The sequence below is a fragment of the Equus asinus genome, chromosome 27 (genome assembly GCF_041296235.1).
Source record: "Equus asinus isolate D_3611 breed Donkey chromosome 27, EquAss-T2T_v2, whole genome shotgun sequence".
In the NCBI taxonomy this organism is placed as follows: Eukaryota; Metazoa; Chordata; class Mammalia; order Perissodactyla; family Equidae; genus Equus; species Equus asinus.
In genome coordinates, this window is record NC_091816.1 from 5578678 (window position 1) to 5606191 (window position 27514).

At 34.9% G+C, this 27514-nt stretch overlaps 1 protein-coding gene across 1 annotated transcript in view; it reads right to left on the reverse strand.

Moving 5' to 3' along the window:
• ADAM2 (ADAM metallopeptidase domain 2) overlaps positions 1-27514 on the reverse strand; it is a 151009-nt gene that overhangs the window by 74617 nt on the left and 48878 nt on the right. Inside the window, exons 8-10 of the mRNA XM_070499715.1 lie at positions 3518-3589; positions 2917-3083; positions 1780-1861 (exon numbers count right to left, since the gene is read on the reverse strand). Coding sequence (XP_070355816.1) covers positions 1780-1861; positions 2917-3083; positions 3518-3589 — 321 coding nt within the window. The remainder of the gene's footprint in view (positions 1-1779; positions 1862-2916; positions 3084-3517; positions 3590-27514) is intronic.

Genomic DNA, 27514 nt, shown 5'->3' on the forward strand with positions numbered 1-27514 from the left:
TCCTCAACAGCTCATTCCTGTGAACATTGGCTGCTGCTGATGTTTCCGGTGAAAGGTCAGGCAATGCTTAGCACAATGAAGCATGGAGAATAAAGAATACTAGGAAAGCTCATCTCTGACTGTCCTCTCACTACAGAGGCCACTGCCCTCTGCCCATGAGCCACACACTTTCCAATCAACAACGGCATTCGCTTTCCCTTGGTAGTTACCAAGAGAAGAATGAGTTCTGCTCTCATTTTTGTTAATCAATGAAGGTCCTGCTCTATATGTCTTAAGATTTTTCAATGTTGTATGTGACTGGGTAAATTAGGCAAATTCCACCTTTTGAAACTAGTGTTAATCTGAAAACAAGAAATCAGTTCAAGATGCAAAGCGTTTATTTGGAATCAAAGAATTGCAATTTGTAAAAGTAAAGTGTACCAAGCTATCAGGTGAGTCTGCTTTTATTAAGGTTTAGGAGGAACCAGGAAGGGTTGATTTGAACCCTCATGGGAGAAGGACAATAGTTCGAGGGTGTGGCAGTTTCTCCTTGGCTGCAAGCAGTGATTAGTGCCTTGTTACTGGGGCAGGGAGGGATCTTCCTTCCTCGTCAAAGCAGGAGATAAAAGTCCCCTGCGATTAATGTTCCTCCTTGTCAAAATAATTCTAATCTTCTTTCTTCCTAGGGTTACACAGGCTGGTACATCAGGGAGAGCCTTCCCTTCAGGGCTTCCTGACTCCATTTTAATGAGGTTTCCTTTATTCATTTTCACACTAGGTAATGACTTGCCCATAAATATAAGCCATATTTTCCAAACTATGATTTCTGAATTTTAAAAATGAAATTCGTGTCTCCATTTGATAGATTCATCTGTTTATATCCTCACTTAGCTTCTCTTGTTCACTGAAACAAGTATTGTGCATTGCCTCCCTCAAACTCCAGCAGACATACAAAAAATTTTAAAAGTCAAGTTCACTATGTCAGAATACCCATAGCATTATGAAATAGGGGCAAAAACATAGCAATTTTAAATACACTAAGATTTTCTACTAAGATAATGCTGATTAGGACATTTGATTCTGTTATTCTTCACCTATGCCCCACAAACCACTTCAAGGCAACTGATAAATAGTTTAAAAAGTTTTTTTTTTTTTAAAGATTGGTACCTGAGCTAACAACTGTTGCCAATCTCTTTTTTTTTCTTTTCTCCTTTATCTTCTCATACCCCCCGTACATAGTTGTATATTTTTAGTTGCAGGTCCTTCTAGTTGTGGGATGTGGGACGCCACCTCACCGTGGCCTGATGAGCAGTTCCATGTCCATGCCCAGGATCCGAACCCTGGGCTGCCGCAGCAGAGCACGCAAACTTAACCACTCGGCCATGGAGCCAGCCCCTAAAAAGTTTTATTTTAATCTGGTTCATAATTATGTTAGCTACATAAATTTTTTAAAAATTCAAAATTTAAGCTCGAAATTAAAATAAATTAGTGATTATATATTGAGTATATGAAAAATTCATGAGGATTTTATAAGACTAAAATACATCACAGTCAACTTTTTAAAAAGGATATTTTGAATTCATGAGAGGAAAATGGTAAAAATTTTATATGTATTAAGTTTGATTAAGACTTCTTATAGGTCAAACATTTCTATCAGCAACAGAGACAAAGAACCCTAGAATCACCATGCAAATTTTAACATACTTAGAAATAATAAAATAAGAAAATATTTAACTATATATTAATCTAAATAGCATTCTATTTATACATCTTAGCCAAGCAAATTAAACCATACCATACCAGAGCAACAGCTCCTCCATACTGTCTCTCACATATCTTCCCATGAAAGGTTGCACCAATATAATTTGACTTTTCTCTGTAACTTAAGTTTTAAAAAAGGATCATAATCAAATAATTATGTAAAATTAAGCACAATTAATATTGAATTTGCCTAATACAATGTTTTGTTTTGTGTGCTTATATAATAAATTCATAGATCTTTCCACCCCCATTAGGGTAACAAATCATAAGAAGCGACTGTGTCAGCTTCTGTTGAAAACAGTAGATTTAAAAACAAATATTAGAAAATGTATTCTCATATGGAATTTTTAGAAAATAACAAAGATTTTTTTTGTATGTAGTGTTTTTTAAAAATTAAAGTAATTCCTAAAATATCAAAATAATAAATAAAATTCCTTAAGATTAGAGTGCTAAGGTAATGTAGTTGATAAATGGGCAGAGTCACCTTATGAACTGAAGGCTCCCCTTAAGTAGATAGAATTAGTCTGGCACAGCCATGCAAAAGTGCGGCATATTTGTAGGACAGGAAATAATTTGAAACATTATAATTATATATATATGAATTTTATGTAATATAATAATATATAATATATAGGTCCTGAATATTGATAAGAGAAAACAAAGAGCTTATATAATAAAGAAGAGGCTTATATTTTTAAAAATGCAGCACAATATGAATATGGCACGTTAGAGATATTAAAATATACCATAGTGTTTTGATTTCCTTGTTATTTTTGTTATTATTTTATGGAAAAAAAGCATAAAAAGAAGCTCAAGTTACTATATTCATAGCATTCAGGTATGTTTCTTCAGATAGATATTGTTACCATTGTATGTATAGTTAGGCACATTTAATGATATATACTCTAAGAAGGCATATGGTAACAAAATTGAAGGAGTGAGGTGTAACTACAAACAATAAATAGACTACAGTACTACAAAAAATAAATAGAATAATTGATATCAATATTTCTGCCATAAGACCTGTGTTGTAAAAACTAATATTCACATGATGTTGTATGTAAGAAAAAATGGCACAAGATTTTTTTCCCTAAAAGCTTGACATCCTGATGATATCCATATCAAATTGGATATGTTTTCTTTGTGTAAGATTTAGTAATGCCAAGATATGCTTACACGAGTAAAAGTGCCACATCATGCGGACGTAAAACAAGATAGGATCTTTTCCATTTTAAAAATCTGTGTAATAATTCATTAGCATCTCCGGTTACTGAAATTTTGTTTTCATCTATCCAAAGTTCCAATGAAGATAGAATTATTGTAACATTAAATGAAGTAAAGATCTAAAATAGGAAACATCGAGAAAATATATTCAAACATCATGGTTTAAATAAATTTGGTAATTTATCTGTGAAAATAAACATTATACTGATGACAAATATTAAACAACTGAACTGTAAGTCTAGATTGGCTCTTATAAAGTATATTAATAAGTAATAAATACTGCTAATAAAACAATAATTAACATTTTGAAATGCTTATACTTAAGCAAGCTCCATTCAAGTGCTTTATTTAATCTAATCTGCACAATAATCTAAATGGGTATATACAGTTCCTGTTATTCCTATTAAACAGTTAGAAAACTGAAATTTAAAATGGTTGTATGACTTTCCCTATTTCACATAACATGTGTATTCAGGCAGTGTCATAAAAGGAAGTATTAGAATTATTTAAGTAACACAAGTGAATGCAAAAGTACTAAAAAGTGAACACTTACGGCATTGGTCAGTCCAACCAACTGGAAAACTTTTTGAGTGACAATAGCTGTATCAGAACCCAGATGACTATACTGAAAAAGATAACTTTCTTTTAGACCTATATATATGTTGCTTAATATTTAATGACTACTACTCTGTCTAAAATTTGATATAATGAGTTAAGAAATTTTTTAAATTACCAATTTATTAGTTTTTAAACATTATTTATTATTATAGAAATAAAATATACATTCAGTGTGGAAAATAGAAAATCTAAAAAATTCCAGAGAAACACCACAAATTCTTTCAAAGGTAGAAGAGGAGGGAACATTTCCAAATTCATTTTGTGAGAATCAGAATTACCCTGCTACCAAAATCAGACAGGGACATGACAAGAAGAGAAAATTATAAACCAATATCCCTCATGAACATAGGTGCAAAAATCCTCAAGAAAATATGGGCAGACAGAACTCAACAGCACAGTCAGAGGATCACACACCATGATCGAGTGGAATTTATTGTAGGGATGCAAAGATGGTTCAAGTCAGTCAGTGTGATACATCACATTAACAATATAAAGAATAAAGATTCTATGATCATATCAATGATGCAGTAAAAGCATTTAACAAAATTCAACATCCTTTCATGATAAAACTCAATAAATTGGTTATAGAGGGAACGTATCTGAACATAATAAAGGCTACATATGACAAACCCACAGCCAACTTCATGCTCAATGGTGAAAAGGTGAAAGCTTTTCCTCTAAGATCAAGAACAAGATAAGACTGGTCACTCTCACCACTTTTTTGTTTATTTCTTTTTAATTATTTATTGAGGTCATAATGGTTTACAATATTGTGTAATTTCAGGTGCATATTATTATATATCATTTTCTTTACAGGCTGCATCGTGCTCACTACCAATAGTCTAGTTTTTATGTGTCATCATACATATGTGCCCCTTTACCCCTTTCACCCTCCCCCCAACTCCCTCCCCCTTTGGTAAACACTAATCTGTTCTCTTTATCCTTCTGTGTGTGTTTATCCTCTACATATGAGTGAAATCATATGGTGTTTTCTTTCTCGTTTCACTTAACATAATACCCTCAAGGTCCCTCCATGTTGTTGCAAATGAACAATTTTGTCTTTTTTATGGCTGAGTAGTATTCCATATATATATGGAATTGCTTGGGTTGCTTCCAAGTCTTGGCTATCATGAATAATGCTACAGTGAACATAGGGGTGCATAAATCTCTTTGAATTGTTGATTTCAAGTTCTTTGGATAAATACCCAGTAGTAGGATAGCTGGATCATATGGTATTTCTATTTTTAATTTTTTGAGAAATCTCTATCCTATTTTCCATAGTGGCTGCAGCAGTTTGCATTCCCACCAGCAGTGTATGAGTTCCTTTTTCCCCACATTCTCTCCAAAATTTATTTTTTTTGTCTTGTTAATTATAACCATTCTCGCAGGTGTAAGGTGAGAACTCATTGTGGTTTTCATTTGCATTTCCCTAATAATTAGTGATGTTGAACAGTTTTTCATATGCCTGTTGGCAATCTGTATATCTTCTTTGGAAAATTGTCTGTTCAGATCCTTTGCTATTTTTTGATCAGGTTGTTTGTTTTTTTGTTGTTGAGTTGTATGAGTTCTCTATATGTTCTGAAAATTAACCTGTTGTCAGACATATAATTTGAAAATATTTTCTCCCAGTTTGTGGGTTGTCTTTTCATTTTGTTCATGGTTTCCTTTGCCTTGCAGAATCTTTTTAGTCTGATGTAGTTCCATTTGTTAATTTTTTCTTTTGTTTCCCTTGCCTGCTTAGACATGGTACTTGAAAGTATACTGCTAAGACTGATATCAAAGAGTGTACTGCCTTTGTTTTCTTTTAGATGTTTTATGGTTTCGGGTCTTACATTTAAATCTTTAATCCATTTTGAGTGGATTTTTGTATATGTTGTAATATAACAGTCTACCGTCATTCTTTTGCATGTGGCTGTCCAGTTTTCCCAACACCATTTATTGAAGAGAATTTCCTTTCTCCAATGTATGTTCTTGGCTCCTTTGTTGAAGATTAGCTATCCATAAATGTGTGGTAGTATTTCTGAGCTTTCAATTCTGTTCCATTGATTGGTGGGTCTGCTTTTGTGCCAGTACCATGTTATTTTGATTACTAGAATTTTGTACTATATTTTGAAGTCAGGAATTGTGATCCCTCCAGCTTTGTTCTTTGTTCTCAGGATTGCTTTGGCTATTTGGGGTCTTTTGTTGTTCCATATAAATTTTAGGATTCTTTGTTCTATTTCCATGAAGAATGTCATTGGGATTCTGATTGGTATTGCATTAAATCTGTAGATTGCTTTAGGTAGTATGGACATTTTAACTATGTTTATTCTTCCAATCCAAGAGCATGGAATATTTTTCCATTTCCTTATGTCTTCTTCAGTTTCTTTCAAATTGATTTTTTTCAACAATGTCTTATAGTTTTCAGTGTATAGGTCTTTCACCTCCTTGGTTAAGTTTATTCCTAGATGTTTTATTCTTTTTTTGTGATTGTAAATGGGATCGTATTCTTTTGTGTGTGTGTAAGGAAGATTGGCCCCAACCTAACATCTGTTGCCAATCTTCCTCTTTTTGCTTGAGAAAGATTTTCATTGAGCTAATATCTCACCAGTCTTCCTCTATTTTATGTGGGATGCCATCACAGCATGGCTTGACAAACAGTGCTAAATCCATGCCCAAGATCCAAATCTGCAAAACCTGGGTTGCCAAGCAGAGTGTGTGAACTTAATCACTATGCTACAGGGCCTGCCTCAATGGGATTGTGTTCTTGACTTCTCTGTCTCCTAGTTCTTTATTAGTATATAGAGATGCAACTGATTTTTGTAAGTTGATTTTGTACCCTGAAACTTTGCTATTGTTGTTAATTATTTCTAATAGTTTCTGCCAGATTCTTCAGGGTTTTCCATATGTAGAATCATGTCATCCAGAAACAGTCAGAGTTTTACTTCTTCTTTTTCAATTAGGTTTCCTTTTATTTATTTTTCTTGTCTAATTGCTCTGGCCAAAACCTCAAGTCACTCTCACCACTTTTACTCAATGTAGTATTGAAAGTCCTAGCCGGGGCAAATAGGCAAGAAAAAGAAATAAAAGGTATACAAATTGGAAAGTAGAAGTAAAACTGTCACTACTTGCAGAAGACAAGATATTATATATAGAAAACCCTAGAGACTCCACCAAAAAACTGTTAGAACTAATTTAAAAATTCAGTAAATTTGCAGGCTATAAAATCAATATGCAAATATCTGTTGCATTTCTTTATACTAGTAACAAAATATCAGAAAGAGAAATTAAGAAAACAATCCCATTTAAAATTGCATCAAAAAGAATCTTATATTACACACCTATCTTACACCAAACATAAAATATCTAATAATAAATTTAATGAAGGAAATGAAAGACCTGTATAATGAAAACTATAAGACATTGATGAAAGAAATTAAAGAAGACACAAACGAATGGAAAGATATTCTGTGTTCATGGATTAGAAGAATTAATATTATTAAAATTTAAAAGCAATCTACAGATTCAGTGCAATCTGTAACAAAATTCCAATAGCATTTTTCACAGAAATAGAACAAATAGCCCTAAAATTTGTAGGGAATCACAAAATACCTCAAATAGCCAAAGCAAATTTGAGAAAGAACAAAGCTGGAGGCATCATGATCCCTGCTTTCAAACTATAGTAATTGAAACAGTATGGTATTGTCATAAAAGCAGACACATGGATCAATGGAGTGGAATAGAAAGCTCAGAAATAAACACATGCATAATGGTCAAATAATTTACAACAAAGGAGCCAACAAAATACAATGGAGAAAGGTAAGTCTCTTCAATAAATGATGTTGGGAAAACTAGAAAGCCACATACAAAAGAATGAAACGGGCCACTATCTTACACCATACAAAAAAATTAACTCAAAATGGATTAAAGCCTTCAATATAAGACCTGAAACCATAAAACTCCTAGAAAAAAACACAGGTGGAAAGCTTCCACTCAGGTGGCGATGACTTTTTGGATTTGACACAGAAAGCAAAGGCAACAAAAGCAAAATTAATCAAGTGGGACTACAACACACTAAAGAACAAATGAAATTTTCAACAAAATGAAAAGGCAACCTACTGAATGGCAGAAAATATTTCCAAATCATATCTATGATAAGGGGCTAATATCCAAAATATATAAAGAACACATATGACTCAAAAGCAAAAACAGCAAACAATTTGATTAAAAATGGGCAGAGGATCTGAATAAATATTTTTCCAAAGAAGACATAGAGATGGCCAACAGGTACAAGGAAAGATGCTCAACATCATTAATCATCAGAAAAATGCAAATCAAAACCACTATTAGATATCACCTCACAACTGTCAGAATGGCTATTATCATAAAGACAAGAAATAACAAGGATTGTCACGGAAGTGGGGAAAAGAGACCCCTATGCAGTGTTTGTGGAAATGTAAATTGGTGCAGCCACTATGGAAAACAGTATAGAGAATCCTCAAAATATTAAAAGTAGAACTACCATATGATCCAGCAATTCCACTTCTGGTTATTTATCCAAAGAAAATAAGAACACTAACTCGAAAGGTAGATACCTTTCGAGCACACTCATGTTTATTGTTGCATCATTTACAAAGGCCAGGCATTGAAACAAACTAAGTGTTCATCAGTGGAAGAATGGATAAAGAAAATGTGATTTATTTATATATATATATATAAATATATATATTAGCTGTAAAAAGAAGAAAATCTTGCCATTTGTGACAACATGGATGGACCTTGAGGGCATTATGCTAAGTGAAATAAGTCAGACAGAGAAAGACAAATACCATGTGATCTCACCTATATGTAGAATCTAAAAACAAAAAATAAAACAAAACAAAAAAGCAAGCTCATAAATACAGAGAACAGAGTGGTGGTTGCCAGATGCATGAGGTGGAGAGTGGGTGAAACGAGTGAAGGTGGTCAAAAGGTACAAACTTCCAGTTGTAAAATAAATAAGTCTTGGGGATGCAATGCACAGCGAAGTGACTACAGTTAAAAATACTGTACTGTATATTTGAAAGTTGCTAAGAGAGTAGATATTACAATTTCTTATCGTTAAGAAAAAAACTTGTAACTATATGTGGTGATATATGTTAACTAGACTTGTTGTGGTAATTCCTTTGCAGTATATCCAAATATCAAATCACTATGTTGTACACCTGGAACTAATATAATGTTGTATGGCAATTATACCTTAAATTTTAAAAAGACACTACAAATAAGATATAGTGTTACTATAAAATAGTTAATAATAGTTGTTGAAAAAAATGTTAGCTTTAAACTATAAGATTTAAACAGGAAGAATAATGAATGTAGATTGACTATACTCATTCAAAGCCATGCCTTCCTGAAACCTTATTAAAAAATTATAAAAGTTATCAATAGAAAAATAAAGGCTCACAAGAACAACAAATAAAAGAAAAACAAAGACAAAATTTTGAAAATGAAGAACAGATAAATGGTAAATGATTTGGCAGATTTAAGAAATTTGAATTATAAACCAGTATATTACTATAATTCACCTTGAAACCCCTAAAATACTGCCATTGGCTACATCGGTTTCTCTGAAAGTCAGAGAAGTTTGCACTAAGAGAAGATGGACTGACTTAATATTTGTTTAAGTAGTTAATGCTAAGAAAACTCCTAGAATGGCCATGTGAAAGAAGACAATCCAAAATGTTACTTACTGAATGATTCCATTTATACAACATTTTGGAAATAAGAAAAAAGTATAGAAATGGAGAACAGATTAGTGGTTTCCAGAGATCAGGGAAAGCAGGGTGAGGGAGAAGTGGGTGTCGCTATGAAAAATAAAAGCAATAGATCCCTGTGATGCAATTATTCTGTTTCTTGACTACCAATGTTAATATACCAGACGTAATATTGTACTATAGTAGTTAAGATGTTACAAATTGGAAAAAAATCACTTAAAGGATACATAGAATCTCTGTATGTTCTTTTCTTGTTTTAATATATATTTTATTCATACTTTACCCAGTAAAAAACAACAACAACAACATTATTGGTAATACATATATAGAAACAACACAAATCCAAAAACACATAGAAATAAGTTAAGATGAACATCAATAGTTTAAGCACTCTGTGTCAACATTTGAGAAAACAAAGCTATGGTAAATGTTTCAAATCCAAATTTAGAACCCACCAATGCACATGTAAGAAAGAAGACCAAGGACATAACTTTTGGACAGCAGATAGGGCAGAAAAGTCATCAAAGATGTTACTGGGTGGTTAGTTGTTTAAAAGTGTGTTAAAACTAGGATAAAGAAAAGTTATAGATCCTTCAGGATTGGGTGAAAGAACCAGATGGTTTGGGAGATTCAAGAGTAAAAACTCTAAAATAAAAGTTTTTGCCATTGGTACCCATAAAATTCTAAGTCCTGAGGCCAATGGATCCATCACAGACAAGGACTTCTATATATTATTACAATGGCATGTGAGTATACAATTACTTCTAATAAAAAGATAAACTTAAAAAACATTGTAGAACTAGAAAATATCCACTTATGACAAAAGGAGACAATACAAGAGAAAAAATAGTTACAAAATATAGAAAAATAGTTATGAAACAAAGAAGAAATCAAAATGGCAGACATACATACAAACATATAAATAATGGCATTAAAAATGAATGGAAAAATCACTTAAATCAAAACAACAAATCAAAGCCACAATAAGATATCACCTCACACCCACACCTGTTAGAATGGCTATCATCAAAAGGACAAGAGATAACAAACGCCAGAAAGAATGTGGAGAAAAGGGAACACTTGTGCACTGTTGGAGGGAATGTAAAGTGGTTCAGCCACTACGGAAAGCAGTATGGTTGTGTGGAAAACAGTTCTGTTCTTCAAAAAATTAAGAATAGAACTACCATATGATCCAACTATTCCACTTCTGAGTATTTATTCAAAAAATACAAAAACACTAAGTCAAAATAATATATACACCCCCACATTCATTGCAGCATTATTTACAATAGCCAAGATATGGAAACAACCTAAGTGACTATCAACAAATGAATAGATATAGAAAATGTGGTATATACATATACAGTGGAATATTATTCAGTCATAAAAAGAATGAAATCTTGCCATTTGTGACATGGATGGACCTTGAGGCCATTATGCTAGTGAAATAAGTCAGGCAGAGAAATACAAATACTGTATGATCTCACTTACATATGGAATTTTTTTTAAAACAAGCTCATAGATACATAGATAAGAGAACAGATAAACAGATTGGTGGTTGCAAGAGGTGGAGAATGATGGGCAAAATGGGTGACAGGAGCCAACAGGTACAAACTTCCAGTTATAAAATTACTAAGTTATGGGGATGTAATGTACAGTATGGTGACTATGGTTAATAATACTGTATTGCACATTTGAAAGCTGCTAAGAGAGTAGATATTAAAGGTTCTCGTCATAGGAAAAAAATATTTCTGTAACTATGTGTGGTGATGGATATTAACTAGACTTATTGTGGTGATCACTTTGCAATATATATAAATATTGAATCATTATGTTGTATACCTGAAATTAATTTAATGTTGTATGTCAATTATACCTCAATAAAAAAAGAGAGAGAGAGAAAAGAAAACTATTCTAAAGTTTTAAGCAGAGGATTGATATAATCTGACAAGTTTTAAAAAGATAAAATTGTCCTGGCTTTAGGGCGAGCCTTGGTGGCATAGCCGTTAAGTTCATATGCTCCACTTCAGTGGCCTGGGGTTCACCAGTTCAGACCCTGAGCATGGACTTACACACTGCTTAACAAGCCATGCTGTGGCAAACATGCCATATATAAAATAGAGGAAGATGGGCACAGATGTTAGCTCAAGGTCAATCTTCATGAGCAAAAAGAGGAGGATTGTTGGCATGTGTTAGCTCAGGGCTAATCTTCCTCAAAAAAAAAAAAAAGTCCTAGCTTTATCAGATTTCAGTATTAATTTTTTTGTCTTTATCAGATGAAGTGAAAGCTTTCTAAATAGTTTAGAACAGTGGTTCTCAGATTTCGGTAATGTCAGAATCCCCTGAAAAGCTAATAAAGAATACAGAGACCTAGACTTGCTGAAGTACAGCAGGGTCTGCTGTCTGTTTTTTTTTTTTTAACCAGTTTTCCTAGGTGATTCTTGTTCATACAAAAGTTTAAAAACCACTAGATTAGAATATAATGCAATTATCTGTTACTTAGAAATTAGATAAAATGCAGCCATGAGCTCATAAGTTCCTGATGAGTTTTTCAATAATAGTCCTTTAATCATTTTCAGGTTTCTTCTGTGGTAAGTGATCTATTCAACAAAACTAAAACAACTGCACTCATAAATATAAAGAAAAAGTTCTAAATATTAGTCAATAGATTCCAGCAATGTATCAAAAAAATAACATGTGATGATGAGGCAGAGTTGTTTTCCAGTAAACTAAGGTTCAAAAGCAATGAAATACGTAAACATAACCCACTATATCAACAAACTGAAAAAGAAAACCTGCATTGTCATAATAATAAATGCTGAGAAGGCATTTGATAAAATTCAACAGCAATTCCTAATAACAACACAAAAAATGGAAACTAAGCAAAACTACTTAAATATGACAAAGACTAGACACAACAACTCCAATATCAACAACTAAAGATTGGTAATCACCATTATTCTAAATGAAAAAAATCTTTTAAATTGAAACTAGGAAGTATAGGGCATGCTTGCTATTCCCTTCATTATTTAACATGGTGAGGAAAATTTTCACGAATGCAAAAACACAAGAAAATAAAATAACTGCCACAAATATTAGGAAAGAAGAAATAAAACTATGTCTTTGGGCTTATGATATATTTTATACTAGAAAACCCATAAGACGCTAGTAAAACTACTGCAATTATTAAGAGAATAGAGTATGGAGGCTGGATATGGTAGCTATCTACAACAATTAATGTTTTCCTCATTTGATATGAAAAATCTCATTTACATTACTGAAAAATCTAAAGTACTTAAGAGTAAATAAAACAAGAAAGGAAGTAAATCTAAATGAAGAAAAGAGTGTTCTTTGACCACAATAGAATTAAATAAAAAATCAACAACAGAATTTGGGAAGTTCAAAATATGTGGAAATTATACAATGTCATAAATAATCAATAATCAAAGAAGAAATCACAAGGGGAATTAGGAAGTACTATAACATTACTCAAAACACAATGTAGTAAAACTTACAGTATTCGGCTAAAGCAGTGTTCAGAATGCAACTTACAGGAAATGGTTATTTTAAAACAAAACAACACAAGCATCTCAAATTATTAACCTAAACTTCCACTAATGAAATTAGTGAAAGAGCAAACTCAAAGAACCCAAAAAAGGGAGATAGAAGAAATTAATAAAGATCAGAGAAAAATGATTAAAATATAGACCAAAAAACAACATAGGATATGAACAAAATGTAAAGTTGATTTTTTAAAAAAAACATTCATATAGTTGACAAACATTTAGCTACACTGACCAGGAATATAAGAGAGAAGTCTAAATTACTAATTCAGAATGAAAGAAGGGCTACAACTACTGACCATAGAGAAAGCACCAGGATTATAAGGGAACACTACGAACAACAGTGTGGTAACAATTTATACAACTATGATGAAATGGATGATTCCTTGTAAGACACAAATTATCAAACTGACACAAGAAGAAATAGAAAACATAACAAATGAGAGGATTGAATATGCATTTTTTAAAAATCACACAAAGAATAGACTTGTTCCAGAAGGCCTCATTGGTGAATTCTATCAAATATTTAGAGAAGAATTAACATCAGTTCTTCACAAATTCTTCTATAAAATAGGAGAGAACCCTTTGCTACTCATTTAATGAGGTCAGTATTACCCTGATACCAAAACCTGAAAAGATATAACAAGAAAAAAAAAAACAGACAAAGCCATATGTCTCATGAATATACATGTAAAAGTCCTAACAAAATACTAACAAACCAAAGTACACAACATATAAAAATGATTATACACTGCAACCAAGTGGAATTTACCCCAGAAATACAATGTTGGTTTAATATCTGAAAACCAATCAATGTAATTCAACATAGTATAGAATAAAGGACAAAACCACATGATCCTTTCAATAGACACAGAAGAAGCATTTGACTAAATACAATGCCTATTCATAATTTAAAAAATTCAATAAACTAGGGATAGAAGGGAATTCCTTTAACCTGACAAAGGACAGTTATTAAAAACCCACAGATAACATCATACTTAAAGGTGAAAAACTGAATGTTATTCCCCTTAGATCAGGAATAAGAAAGATACCTGTTCTTATTGCTTCTATTCCATCTTTCACTGGAGGTTCTAGCCAAGGCATTCAGTCAAGGGAAAGAAATAATATGCGTCTATCTAGGAAAAGAAGTTAAACTCTCTATTGACCAACAAAAAGATTTGTATATAGAAAAGTCCTAAGAAATCCATTAAAAACTATTAGCATTAATAAGTGATTTTAGCAAAGTTGCAGGATACAAGATCAATAAACAAAAACCAATGCATTTCCATACACCAGCAATAAATAATATAAAAATTAAATTAAGAAAATAAATCCATTTACAACAGCATCGAAAAAACAAAAAAATGCCAAGAGATAAATTTTTAAATAGAAGTGAAAAATAAACACTGAAAACCACAAAACATTGTTGAAAGAAAGTAAGCAAGACAAAAATAAATGGAAAGTCATCCCTGTGTTCATGGATTGGAAGATCTGATATCATTAAGATGGCAATAATTTTCAAATTGATCTATAGATACAATATAATGCCAATCAAAATTCCCACTGTCCTTTCTTTTGCAGGAATTGACAAGTTTATCTTAATATGTATACAAAAATTAAAGTGATCCAGAATTAAAAGATAATTTTAAGTAAGAAGAGAGTTGGAGGATTCATACTCCTCAATTTGAAAACTAACTACAAAGCTGCAGTAATCAAGACAGTGTGCTACTGCCATTAGATTAGGCTTATAGATCAATGAAATAGAATTGAATGTCCAGAAATAAATTCCAATATTTATGGTCAACTGATATTTGAAGAAGAGAGCAAAAACATATAAATGGAGAAAGATTGATGTTTTCAAAATTTAAAAATGTTATGCTTCAAATAACACCATCAATAAAATGAAAAGGAAATCCACAGATGGGTAAAAATATTTGCAAGTCATATATCTGATAGGGGTCTAGCATCCAGAATATATAAAGAACACTTAGAAGTAAACAATAAAAAGACAAATAACCCAACTAAAATATGTGTAAACAATTTGAATGGACTTTTCTCCAAATAAAACATGTAAATAGCTAATAAGAAAATGAAAATATTCTCAATATCATTATACATTGGGAAATGCAAATCAAAAGCACAATTAAATTCAATTCACACCCACTAGCATGACTGTAATCCAAAAGACAAACAATAAGAAATATTGTAGAGGGGCCTGCCTCGTGGCGCAGTGCTTAAGTGTGCACTTTCCACTCTGGTGGCCCGGGGTTCACCGGTTCAGATCCCAGGTGAGGACATGGCACCACTTGGCAAGCCATGCTGTGGAAGGCATCCCACATATTAAGTGGAGGAAGATGGGCATGGATGTTAGCTCAGGGCAAGTCTTCCTCGGCAAAAAGAGGAAGACTGTCAGCAGACATTAGCTCAGGGCTAATCTTCCTCAAAAGAAAAATGTTGAGAATTTGGAAAAGTTGGAACTCATATATTTATACATTGCTGGTGAAACAAAAAATGCAGCAACCACTTTTGAAAACCATTTTTCAGTTCCTCAAAATGTGAAACATAAAGTTGCCATATAATCCAGCAATTCTCATCTTTTGCATCCACCCAATAGAAATGAAAGCATATATCCACACAAAAACTGGTACACATATAATAGTACTATTGTTCATAATAGCAAAAAAAGTGGGAAAAACTCAAATGTCCATCAACTAATGAATAGGTAAACAAAGGTGATATATCCATATGACGGGATGATATTTGGCAATAAAAATGAATGAAGTACTAATAAGTGCTATAATTTGGATGAACCTGAAAAACATGATAAATTAAAAAGGGCAACAATAGAAGATGACATATTGTATGATACTATTTATATAAAATTTACAAAATAAGAAAATGTATATAGACAGAAAAAGTAGTTAATGATTGTTTAGATCTATAAGGTAGGGATGAAGGGAAAGAGGAATTGGGAGTGACTGCCAATGGATGCAGTCATTTTGCAGGGTTATGAAAATGTTCTAAAATCAGATCATTGTTCTGGTTGCACAACTCTGTAAATATACCAAAAACTATTAATTGTACACTTCAAATAGATGAACCTTCTGGAAGGTAAATTATATCTCAATAAACTTTAAAACAACAACAACAACAAAAAGAAGCAATTAGACAGTTCCCCTTTCCTTTTCAAGGAGTTTGGTGACCGCACTTCTTCACTATAAGTTAAAACTGAGGGGTTTATATTCTTTCAAGCTTATGGTAAAGGGTCTCTGGACTGGAGAACAGTTAAGAGGCATTTCCCTAAAGAGGGAGTTTAAATACAATGCTTATAAGTTCCCCAATTAACATTCAAGAGACTTATTTAATTAATTTTGCCAGCCCAAAAGAAGAGACATAAAGATACAGACATCTGTGCTTACCCAAAGAAAGATCACAAAGAGATCTCCCTATAGTGAAGTCCCCACTTAAAAATCCCCATCGATGTAAACTGTTTTTAACAACTCAATCTTAGAACATAGTGGCATGTTCAATTGCTTCAAATTATGCACAGTAATTGAGCATGAACAGCCTTTTGAATGAAATAATTAATTTAGAAAGGTGGAGGTAAATTTTACATTATAATTAATTTTGAGAGTAGAGACAGGAATAGAAAATGAGATTGGACTGGTTGAAGAGAGAATAGTAAAAGAGGCATCAGGACCAGTAAATGCAAACAACTCTTTCAAGAAATGTCAGAGATGAAAGCAAAATATAGATGTGTTAGCTAAGAGAAAGGAGACTGTTAATTGTTTTGTTTTTAATATGGGAGAATACTTACTTGCTGATGAAAACAGCCAAGCACTGATGAAAACTGATGATGTGGCTGGACCTTCTAGAGTCACATTCTTGAGTGGGTGAGCATTAATGTGCACAATTTGAGTTCTAATGTTAGATCAGAGGACCATTTCATCCATGGTAACACCAAGGAAAGCAGAGTAAATGATTAGATATCTGAGCCCAGTGTTTGATAAAGTGATACTAGTTTGTGGACTTTGTCTCCTGATTTGTTCTATGTCATCAGTGAAATATGAGTCAGCAAGGTAACCAACAGAAAGTGGATGGGGCCGGCCCAGTGGCCCAGTGGTTAAGTTCACACATTTCGCTTCTCGGTGGTCCAGGGTTTGCCGGTTTGGATCCCAGGTGCGGACATGGCACCGCTTGGCAAAAGCGGTGGTAGCTGTGGTAGGTGTCCCATGTATAAAGTAGAGGAAGATGGGCATGAATGTTAGCTCAGGGCCAGTCTTCCTCAGCAAAAAGAGCAGGATTGGCAGTAGTTGGCTCAGGGCTAATCTTCCTCAAAGAAAAGAAAGTGGAAAGCATGGTGAAGTTTGGGGATTTATGAAATTAAAGTGAGAGCATTCTGTAATATTGTGTGTTTTATTCTAGTTATGAACAGATTATTTGTAGACTTTGATTTAATCAGGTTTGAAGCTTTTCCAGGGAAGCAAAGTAAAAAATGGCAAGTGAGTTGAGGATGTTTGCAAGGGAGTTACAATAATGATGAACCATAGGATATATGATTCATAAGTGAAGGATTGAGTTATACATGATGACAGTCAATGCAAAAGTGATAGGATTAATGGGTGAAAGGCTTGACGGCATAAACTGTTGATGCCTAGAAAGCAGGAAAGAGATGAAAATACAGGAGGGGGTAGTCTGATTGAATATAAGAGTGTGGAAAAGTCATATCATAGTAATCATTGAGTATAATGTATAGTCATGAGACTGGTGGCTGAAGCAAGCAGATAAATAGTACTATTGAACCAGAGAAGTCAAGGAATTGAACAGTAAGAAAATTGGAAGGAACACTTATTTAAACATGGAAATTATAATACATTATGATACAAATATTATTGGAAAGTGGAACAGTGACCAAAGTGCTAAACTCTTCAGGAAAAAAGTGAAAAAAATGCAAAACCTGCTTCCCATTCTTTTTGTTCCTGTATTCATGGCACTCTGTGGTGTGGTAAAGCATATTTCTCTATCTCTTGAATTGGAGCCCAGCCCATGTACTGTTTTTGTGTATTTGTAGTGATGATGATGTAAGGAGAGGCTTGTAAATCATTTGCACTTTGAATTTTGTCCTCCTTTGCTGTTTTCTTGCTGTTTGGGGGAACCATATCAACACCACTAGCATGCAAGAAAAAAAGTATAAGATTGTTGCTGACTGATGAGACATGATGTGCAGCAGAGATGAGACTTGCCCACTGAGATGCTCTGTGGACCAGCCAGCCACAAGCAAAATCAGTAGCTTCCTAGAGATACATAAGTGAGGCCTGTCCAATACAAAAAATTGTGCAGAGATCAGAATAAATTTAAGAATTATGAGCTAAATAAATAGTTGCTCTATTAAGCCACTAAATTTTGAAGTAGTGTGTCATGCAGCAAAGGCAAACTGACGCACAAAAAGTGACACAGGAATCTATAAGTGACAACAACAACAAGGAATAGAAGTATAAATATATGAAAATATCTGATTTATAAAAATGGTTAAATAAAATACATAGCAAATGTGTGAAACTTCTAGGAAGAAAAGTTCATAAACTACTAGGGGATTAAAAAATAATTAAAGAGTGAGACTCCGAGATGGTAAAACGATGAGCTCTGCAAATCCTCTCCAGAAGAAGCAATGACAACACAAGAAAAAATGGTCAAGAAACATTTCAACATTCTGGAAATTGATCAAGGGCATACAAAAAAATTGAGAAGTATTTATTTCAGGTAAACTAATAATCCTATGGTAAAAACAGCGGGAATCTGTGGCATTTTATCTGAGGCTGTCCCCATCCCCATTTCAAATCATCTTGTGTGATAATTCTACCATGGTAGGTCAAGCCTTAAAATATAGCATCTTCCCTATCAGAGGAAGATGACTTGATTTGGAGCAGAGAAGGGGCAAAATTACTTTCCCAGATACATTGTCAAAAACAATAGTGATCTCTGTAGCAAATGAACATTAAAAGTCATTATCACAGCTTAACCTAGGTTGTGATACTGGTTATTTCAGGCAACAGACCAGAAGACGAGCCAGAAATCTAACATGGAGATGGAGGGAATACAACAGTCATAAAGAGTCTTGACAGCCTTCCATATATCATTAATAGTCTGGAAAATTCCATGCATATACAAGGTAGCATTCATGCTCAGGAGGGACTGCAAGGGGTTCAAGCTATCCATAAGGTCATGGCTGAACTTGAGACATTACTCACTAGTAGGGGAGATGTAAGAAAGTCCTGTAGAAATAAAAACCTGCCTGACTTGAGAACTGCCTGAATATTGAATACTTTTCCCAAACCACAGACAAATCCATTGCAAAGGGTAGAGGCCTTACTAGCTCAACTGTTGGAGCATGGTCTCTGATCAATTTTTGGCTGACCACTAAGATATGCTAACCCAAGTTCAACCACTAGGAATCCTGGATTACAAGTAAAAACAAGAATAAAAAAGAATAGTAAGCAGAGACATCAGTGATGACAGACTGCTTGGGAGACAGAACCTAGAGAATTAGAGATAGAATCTACAGAATTACTCTAGCAAGGCATTAGATATTTAAACAAACAAGAAAAAACAGCAACAAAAGTTGCAAGAGGAGTTTTTAGGATCCAGAGTTGCAAAAATATATTATATAAATGTCCAGTTTTCAATAAACATATGACATACACAATAAAACAAAACAATGTTGTTCACATACAAGAAATGCAGTTATTAGAAACTATGAGGTGGGTCTTATTAGACTTAGCAGACAAAACTCAAAAGCAGGTACTGTAAACATGGAACTGAGGGGAACAATGATTAAAGAAGTAGAAGAACAATCACATTGACTCATAAAAAAGAGAATATCAATAAAGAACATAAATTGTGCATTATAATGTACAGCATGGTGATTATAGCTAATTACACTGTATCATATACTTGAATGTTGCTGAACATTTAAGTAAATCTTAAATTTTGTCACCACAAAAAAGAAATGGCCACTACGTGATGGGATGGAGGTGGTAGCTAATACTACAGTGGTAATCATTTTGCAATTTATAAAGGTATCAAATCAACATGTACAGTTTAAATTTACAGTTATGTGTCAATTATATCTCTATAAAGCTGGAAAAATAGAAAAAAGAATGAAAGTTATAAAATATAAAAAGAACTAAATGGACATTTTTGAGTTGTAAAATACAATAACGAAAATGAAAAATTTATTACAAGGGCTTACCAGCAGAAAGAATAAGTGAACAAGATGATCGATCAATAGAAATTGTCCAACATAAAGAACAGAAAGGAAAAACAAAAAAGTAAAGGGAACACAATCTCAGACACCTGTTTGCTATCATAAAGCAAACCAACATTTAGGTAATGGAAGGGTTAGAGGAGAGGAGAGAGAGAGAAAGTGGCAAAAAAAAAAACTTGAGTAAATAGTAGATAAAAACTCCCCAAACTTAATGAAAATAATTAATCTATGCATTATATAGGCTTAACAAACTCCACGTAAGATAAAAATCAAAGACATTCACACACAGACACATCGTAGTTAAGTTACTGACCATCAGGCATATGAAGAAAATCTTTAGAGAAGAGAAAAGTGATCCATCACAACAAGAGAGGCACAACAAAGTTAAGAGCTGACTTCTCATCAGAATCAATGGAGACCAGGTGGGGTGAAAAATTCACTGTGCTAAAAGAAAATACTCTCAATCAAGAATTCTATACCCCACAAAACTATTCTCTAAAAGCAAAAGCAACAGAAAGCCTTTCCCAAATTAAAAAAAAAAAAAATCATTGATACCAGAGCTGCCTTACAGGAATAATACAGAAAGGAATAATAATAAAGAAATTCCTTCGGGTTCAAAAGAGATAACATAAGACAGTAACTCATAACTACACAAAAGTAATAAAGAACATTGGTTAATGGCGATTGCAGAGATAAGCATAAAACACAATAAATGCCTTGTCTTTTCTTCTCTTAAATCAGTTTAAAAAAACAGTAATTAAAATTTCAACCTGTATTGTGGAGACTTCTGGTTCAGACAAGATGGTGTAGACTCATCTTCCCCCATTCCTCTCAGCTTGGAAAAACTATAAAAAACTATAAACCCTGAAACAATACAACAAAAAATCATAGGAGGTCTCTAAAAGGTGGAAGTAGAAAGGTGTCGGTACAGGGATGCTAGGAATGGAGGAAAAACATAGCTACCCAGCAACTCCAAACACGCCATCCAGTGACAAAAAGTAGCCCAGGTAGGCATGAGGTGAGAAACCCACTAACACTATGTTGCCTGGAGTAGTAACCTCTGCCCCATAGCATGGAGTCTCTTACGACCTAGCTTGAGACAACAGGTGACCTGGACCAGGGAAGAGCCATTTGCTCCTGTTGTCAGTATCAGCAGGAAATGACTCAAGCTCTGCTGGCACAAAGTAGCTCCACCTCCACAGGCCTGCTGTCTTCTCCCTCACCTAGAAAACACTAGCCAGAATGACCCTCAGGAAAAACTTCTACCCCCACAAAGAGCACTGGTAGAACGTGAGCAGGAGTCTCATTGGCACTGGGTAGACCAGGGAAACACTTTCCACCTGCATAGGCCCATCAACAATAATTCCTCATTCAGAGGCAATAGGAGGACAGGGAAAGCTCCTTCCACGTCGGCAGGCAGCATAGGCAGGTATCAGTAGAACCCACAGAAGCACCAGGTGAACCAGGGAGACCAAAATAGACTCACCAAGGCTCTGAAAACTTTTGTCATTGAATGCAACCCGCTGGTGTCAAGACTGGAGTGCTAAAACTAAGTAGGGTGAATGAATAAATAAAAGATTAAGGTAGAATGCAGAATCTCATAACATAATAGTAAAAATGTCTAGAAAGCAATTGAAAATCATTTGCAATGCCAAGAATCAGGCAAATCAAAACTTGAGTGAGAAAAGTCAATCAATACACATCAACAGCAAGGTAAGCCATCTGTTAGAATTATCTGACAAGTTGATCTCGTCAAGATGGCAGTGTGAGCAGATGTTGAACTTGTCTCCTCCCACGAACACAACCAGGTTACAACAACTTTTGGAAGAATTACCCAGATTGAACACTGAAAACTGGATGAAAAGAACCCCCACAACAAGGGATAGTCCTGATGAAGGCAAAAGAGGCAGAAATTCCTGCTGGGGAGGAAAAAAGCCACCTTTGGGAGCAGTGGAGCTTCTCAGCTGACCAGGTGGGAGACACCCTAAGGTATGCAGCCCTCACTGGAGGAGTGAGGTCCGGAGCAGAGGCAATACTGATATAAGCATCCTTCAGACTCAGCCCAACTGAGATGGGGGTCTTACCGTCTGGCTTTGCTGGCTATTAACTGCAGTGAGGATACCCCCAGAAAAGCTATCGGCCAAAAGCTGAAAGGACCCGGGTTTTAAGGGCCCACACACAAACTCACTCATTGCAGCAACCTAAAGTCAGCAGAGAGAAGGCTGACAGTCCTTTGGTGAAACGAGACTCACCTGGTGGGCTCTGGGGGCATCTTGGTGAGAGGAGGGACCACTCCCGAGACTGAGACATTGGTGGGGGCCATTGTTCTGAGCTGGTCCAGGCATGCTGACATGGACCCCAGTGGAGGCCATTGAGGTTCATCCTTTGGCCTGTTAGCCCAGGGGCCTGCCACACCCACTAGAGCACAGATTTAATCCAGTTCAGCCAGGGCAGGCAACCCTCCCTAGGAACCTGCCCCACCTAACAGCAAGCCCTCAGGCTACTTTTCAGCCTGCATTGACTGGGTGCCTTGATCCTCTACAGGCAGGCAAGGGTGTCTGCCTCTGTGGGGCAGGGCCTGTGTGAGGACCAGGTGAATTGTGGGGGGGCATTGGGGGAGAAGTGGGGGCCTCTGAAGTGCAGCATCAAGGAACGCTCCTGGGGGTTGAGACGTGTGCACGGACCAGGACTGTGTTGACAGTGTATGTAGCCCTGGGGGAGGGGGGAGTCTTATCAGTGGCAGAAGACCTGTGCTTCACAAATACATATATAAAGGATCAGGCCCACCTTCCAAAGCCTTAAACAATTGAGTGCCCTTCTGCCAAGGACCAGCCCTACTCAGCTGCACTCCTAAGAGAACTGACAACAGCCTTGTTGGCCTGAGGCCTATCAAAACTGTATGCCCCTGAGCCTAGCAACCAGCTACAATGGGTCCCAAAACAATTAAGAGGAAAACTGCAATACGAGTGTGCTGATAGACTTTGTAGCCAACAGTGTTGAGGCTCCCCAAACCAGATTTACAAACAGCTGGCCAGGGAAGGAAAGATCAGACTCCCTGGGTTTTTCAAGTGGGAGCAACCCTGTCACAGCAGAAGGACACAAGTAGCCCACAAAGGGGTCACTCCTGGTTCTAATGTACTGGTGAGGAGAGGGAAGCACACTGCTGGGCCTCATAAGTCATCTCATACATAAGGCCACTTTTCCAAGATCAGGAGACATAGTTGACTCATCTAATACAAAGAAAATAGCACAGAGAAAGAGGCACAATGAGGAGGCCAAGGAATACTTTCCAAGCAAGGGAACAGGACAAAACCCCAGAAAAAGGAATAAATGCAACAGAAACTAGTGACCTACTCAACAAAGAGTTCAAACAAAATATCATGAGGATGCTCACAGATATGCGGAGAAGAATGGATGAACACAGTAAGCACATCAGCAAAGAACTGGAAGATATTTTAAAAAATCAGAAATGAAGAATACAATACTCGAAATGAGAAATTCACTAGAGGGACTCAATCTCAGAGTAGAGGAAGCAGAAGAATGGATCAGCAAGCTAGACGAAAGACTAGAGGAAATCACCCAAGCAGAACAGAAAAGAGAAAAAAGAATGAGACAGAAGGAGAACAGTGTAAGGGAACTCCGGGACAATATCAAGCATGCTAACATTCGGAGTATAGGGGTCCCACAAGGAGAAGAGAGAGACAAAGGAGCAGAAAATTTATTTGTAGGAATAATAGAGGAAAATTTTCCTAACCTGAGGAAGGAAACAGACAACCAAGTTCAGGAAGCACAGAGAGCTCCAAACAAGATAAGCCCGAACAGGCCCACATCAAGACATATTATAATCAAAATGTCCAAAATTAAAGACAGAGAGAGAATCATAAAAGCAGCAAGAGAAAGTCCACAAGTGACATATAAAGAGAAGCCCATCAGGCTATCAGCAGACTTCTCGGTCGAGACTCTACAGGCAAGAAGAGTATGGCATAACATATTTAAAGTGCTAAAAGGAAAAAAGCTACAGCCAAGAATACTCTATCCATCAAGGTTGTCATTCAGAATGGAAGGAGAGATAAAGAGCTTCTCAGACAAGCAAAACTTAAAGGAGTTTTTCACCAAGAAATCAGCTCTGCAAGAAATGCTGAAAGGACTTATTTAAGAGGGAAAGCAATGACCATAAATAGAGATAAAAAAAATTATCAAATAAACAAAGCAACAACAACAAAAAACCAGGCAAGAAAATCACTTGTAAGGTAAAAATAGAGTAAAGGCAGCAGATCAACTACCTGTGAAGATAATATGAAGGTTAAAAGACAAATGTACTAAAATCACCTACTTCAATGATAAGAGGGTAATGGATAGACACACACTAAACAAGAGACTATATATGATTTGAAAAACATATCATGTACGAGGAGGGGAGTGAAAAAGTAGAGCTTTTAGAAAGAGGTCAAGCTAAAGAGTCTATCTACTCAATAGAGACTGTTATATGCATAGTATCTTAAATAGGATCCTCGTGGTAATCACAAATCAGAAACCTATAACAAGCAAGAAAAAAAGGAAGACAAAAGAAATCAAACATATTACTAAAGACAGCCATCATATTACAAAGGAAGATATCAAGAGAAAAATAAAGGAACAGAGAAACACTACTAAAACACCCAGAAAAAAAAGGGACAAAATGGCAATAAATACATATTTATCAACAGCTACTTTAAATGTCAATGATCTAAATGCTCCAATCAAATGCCATAGGGTGGCAAAAGGATAAAAGAACAAAGCCCATATATATGCTGCATACAAGAGACACACTTCAGACCTACAGACACTCACAAACTGAAAGTGAAAGGATAGAAAAAGATATTCCATGCAAATGGCAAAGAAAAGAAAGCAGGGTTAGCAATACTTATATCAGACAAAATAGATTTTAAAAGAAATACTGTAATAAGAGACAAAGACAGGCACCACATAACGATAAAGGGAACAATCCAACAAGAAAATATAACACATAAATATCTATGCACCCAACATAGGAGCACCTAAATATATAAAGCAATTATTAACAGACATAAAAGGATAACACAATAAGAGTAGGGGACTTTAACACTCCACTTACACCAAAGGATAGATCATCCAAACAGAAGATCAATAAGGAAACACTGGCCTTAAGTGACACATTAGACCAGATGCCTGTAGTAGATATATACAGAACATTCCATCCAAAAACCACAGAATACACATTCTTTTCAAATGCCCGTGGAACATTCTCTAGGATTGATCACATATTAGGCCACAAAACAAGTCTCAATAAATTTAAGAAGATCGAAATAATACCTTGCATCTTTTCTGACCACACAGGTACGAAACTGGAAATCAACTACAGGAAGAAAACCAGAAAAGCCACAAAAATGTGGAGACAGAACAAAATGCTACTGAACAACGATTGCATCAATGAAGAAATCAAAAAATTCCTGGAGACAAATGAAAATGAAAACACGAAATGCCAAAATCAGTGGGATACACCAAAAGCGGTTCTACAAGGGAAGTTTATAGCAATTGAGGCCCACCTCAACAAAAAAGAAAAATCCCAAATAGACAATCTAAAAGGTCATGTAAAGGTACTGGAAAAAGAACAACAAACAAAGCAGAAAATTGGCAGAAGGAAGGAAATAATAAAAATCAGAGTAGAAATAAACAAAATACAGACTAAAAAAGCAATAGAAAAAATTAATTGAACCAAGAGGTGGTTCTTTCACAAGATAAACAAAATGGACAAACCCTTAGCTAGACTCACCAAGAAAAAAAGAGAGAAGGCTCCAATAAATAAAATCAGAAATGAAAGAGGAGAGATTACAATGGACACTTCAGAAAAACAAAAGATAATAAGAGAATACTATGAAAAGCTATACGCCAACAAATTGGATAATCTAGAAGAAATGGAGAAATTCTTAGAAACATACAACCTTCCAAAACTGGACCAAGAAGAAGTAGACAATTTGAATAGACTGATCACCAGTAAGGAGATTGAAACAGCAATCAAAAACCTCCCAAAAAATAAAAATCCAGGACCAGATGGCTTCCATGGTGAATTCTACCAAACACTCAAAGAAGACTTCATACCTATCCTTCTCAAACTCTTCCAAAAAATTGAAGAGGAGGGCAGGCTTCCTAACTCCTTCTACAAAGCCAACATTATCCTGATACCCAAACCAGACTAAGACAACACAAAAAAGAAAATTAAAGGCCAATATCACTTATGAAGATCGATGCGAAAATCCTCAACAAAATACTAGCAAATGGAATACAACAATACATCAAAAAGATCATACATCATGATCAAGTGGGTTTCATTCCAGCAACGCAGGGATGGTTAAACATCCACAAATCTATCAACGTGATACAGCACATTAACAAAATGAAGAATAAAAATCACATGATCATATCTATAGATGCAGAGAAAGCATTTCACAAGATACAGCATCCATTTGTGATAAAAAAACTCTAAATAAAATGGGTATAGAAGGAAAAGACCTCAACATAATAAAGGTCATATATGACAAACCCACATCAAATATTATTCTCAATGGAGAAAAAATGAAAACTATCCCTCTAAGAACAGGAACCAGACAAAGATGCCCACTGTCACCACTCTTATTTAACATAGTATTGGAAGCCCTAGCCAGAGCAAGCAGGCAAGAAAAAGAAATAAAAGGGATCCACATCGGAAAAGAAGAAGTGAAACTGTCACTCTTTGCAGATGACATGATTTTATATCTAGAATACCCTAAAGATTCCACTAAAAAACTTTTAGAAACAATAAAGGAATACAGTCAATTCGCGGGAAACAAAATCAACATACAAAAATTGTTTGCGTTTCTATACACTAACAACGAAGGTGCAGAAAGAGAAATTAAGAACCCAATCCCATTTACAATTGCAACAAAAGGAATAAGATACCTAGGAATAAACTTAACCAAAGACGTGAAAGATCTGTAAACCAAAAACTATAAAATGTTGTTGAAAGAAATCGAAGGAGGCACAAAGAAATGGAAAGAGATTCCGTGCTCTTGGATTGGAAGAATTAACATTGTTAAAATGTCCATACGTCCTAAAGCAATCTATAGATTCAATGCAATCCCTATCAAAGTTCCAAAAACACTTTTCACAGAAATAGAACAAAGAATCCTAAAATTTATATGAAACAACAATAGACCCAGAATAGACAAAGGATTCCCGAGAAAAAAGAACAACGCTGGAGGTATCACGCTCCCTGATTTCAAAAAAGCCATAGTAACCAAAACAGCATGGTACTGGCACAAAAGCAGACACACAGATCAATGGAGCAGAATTGAGAGCCCAGAATTAAACCCATA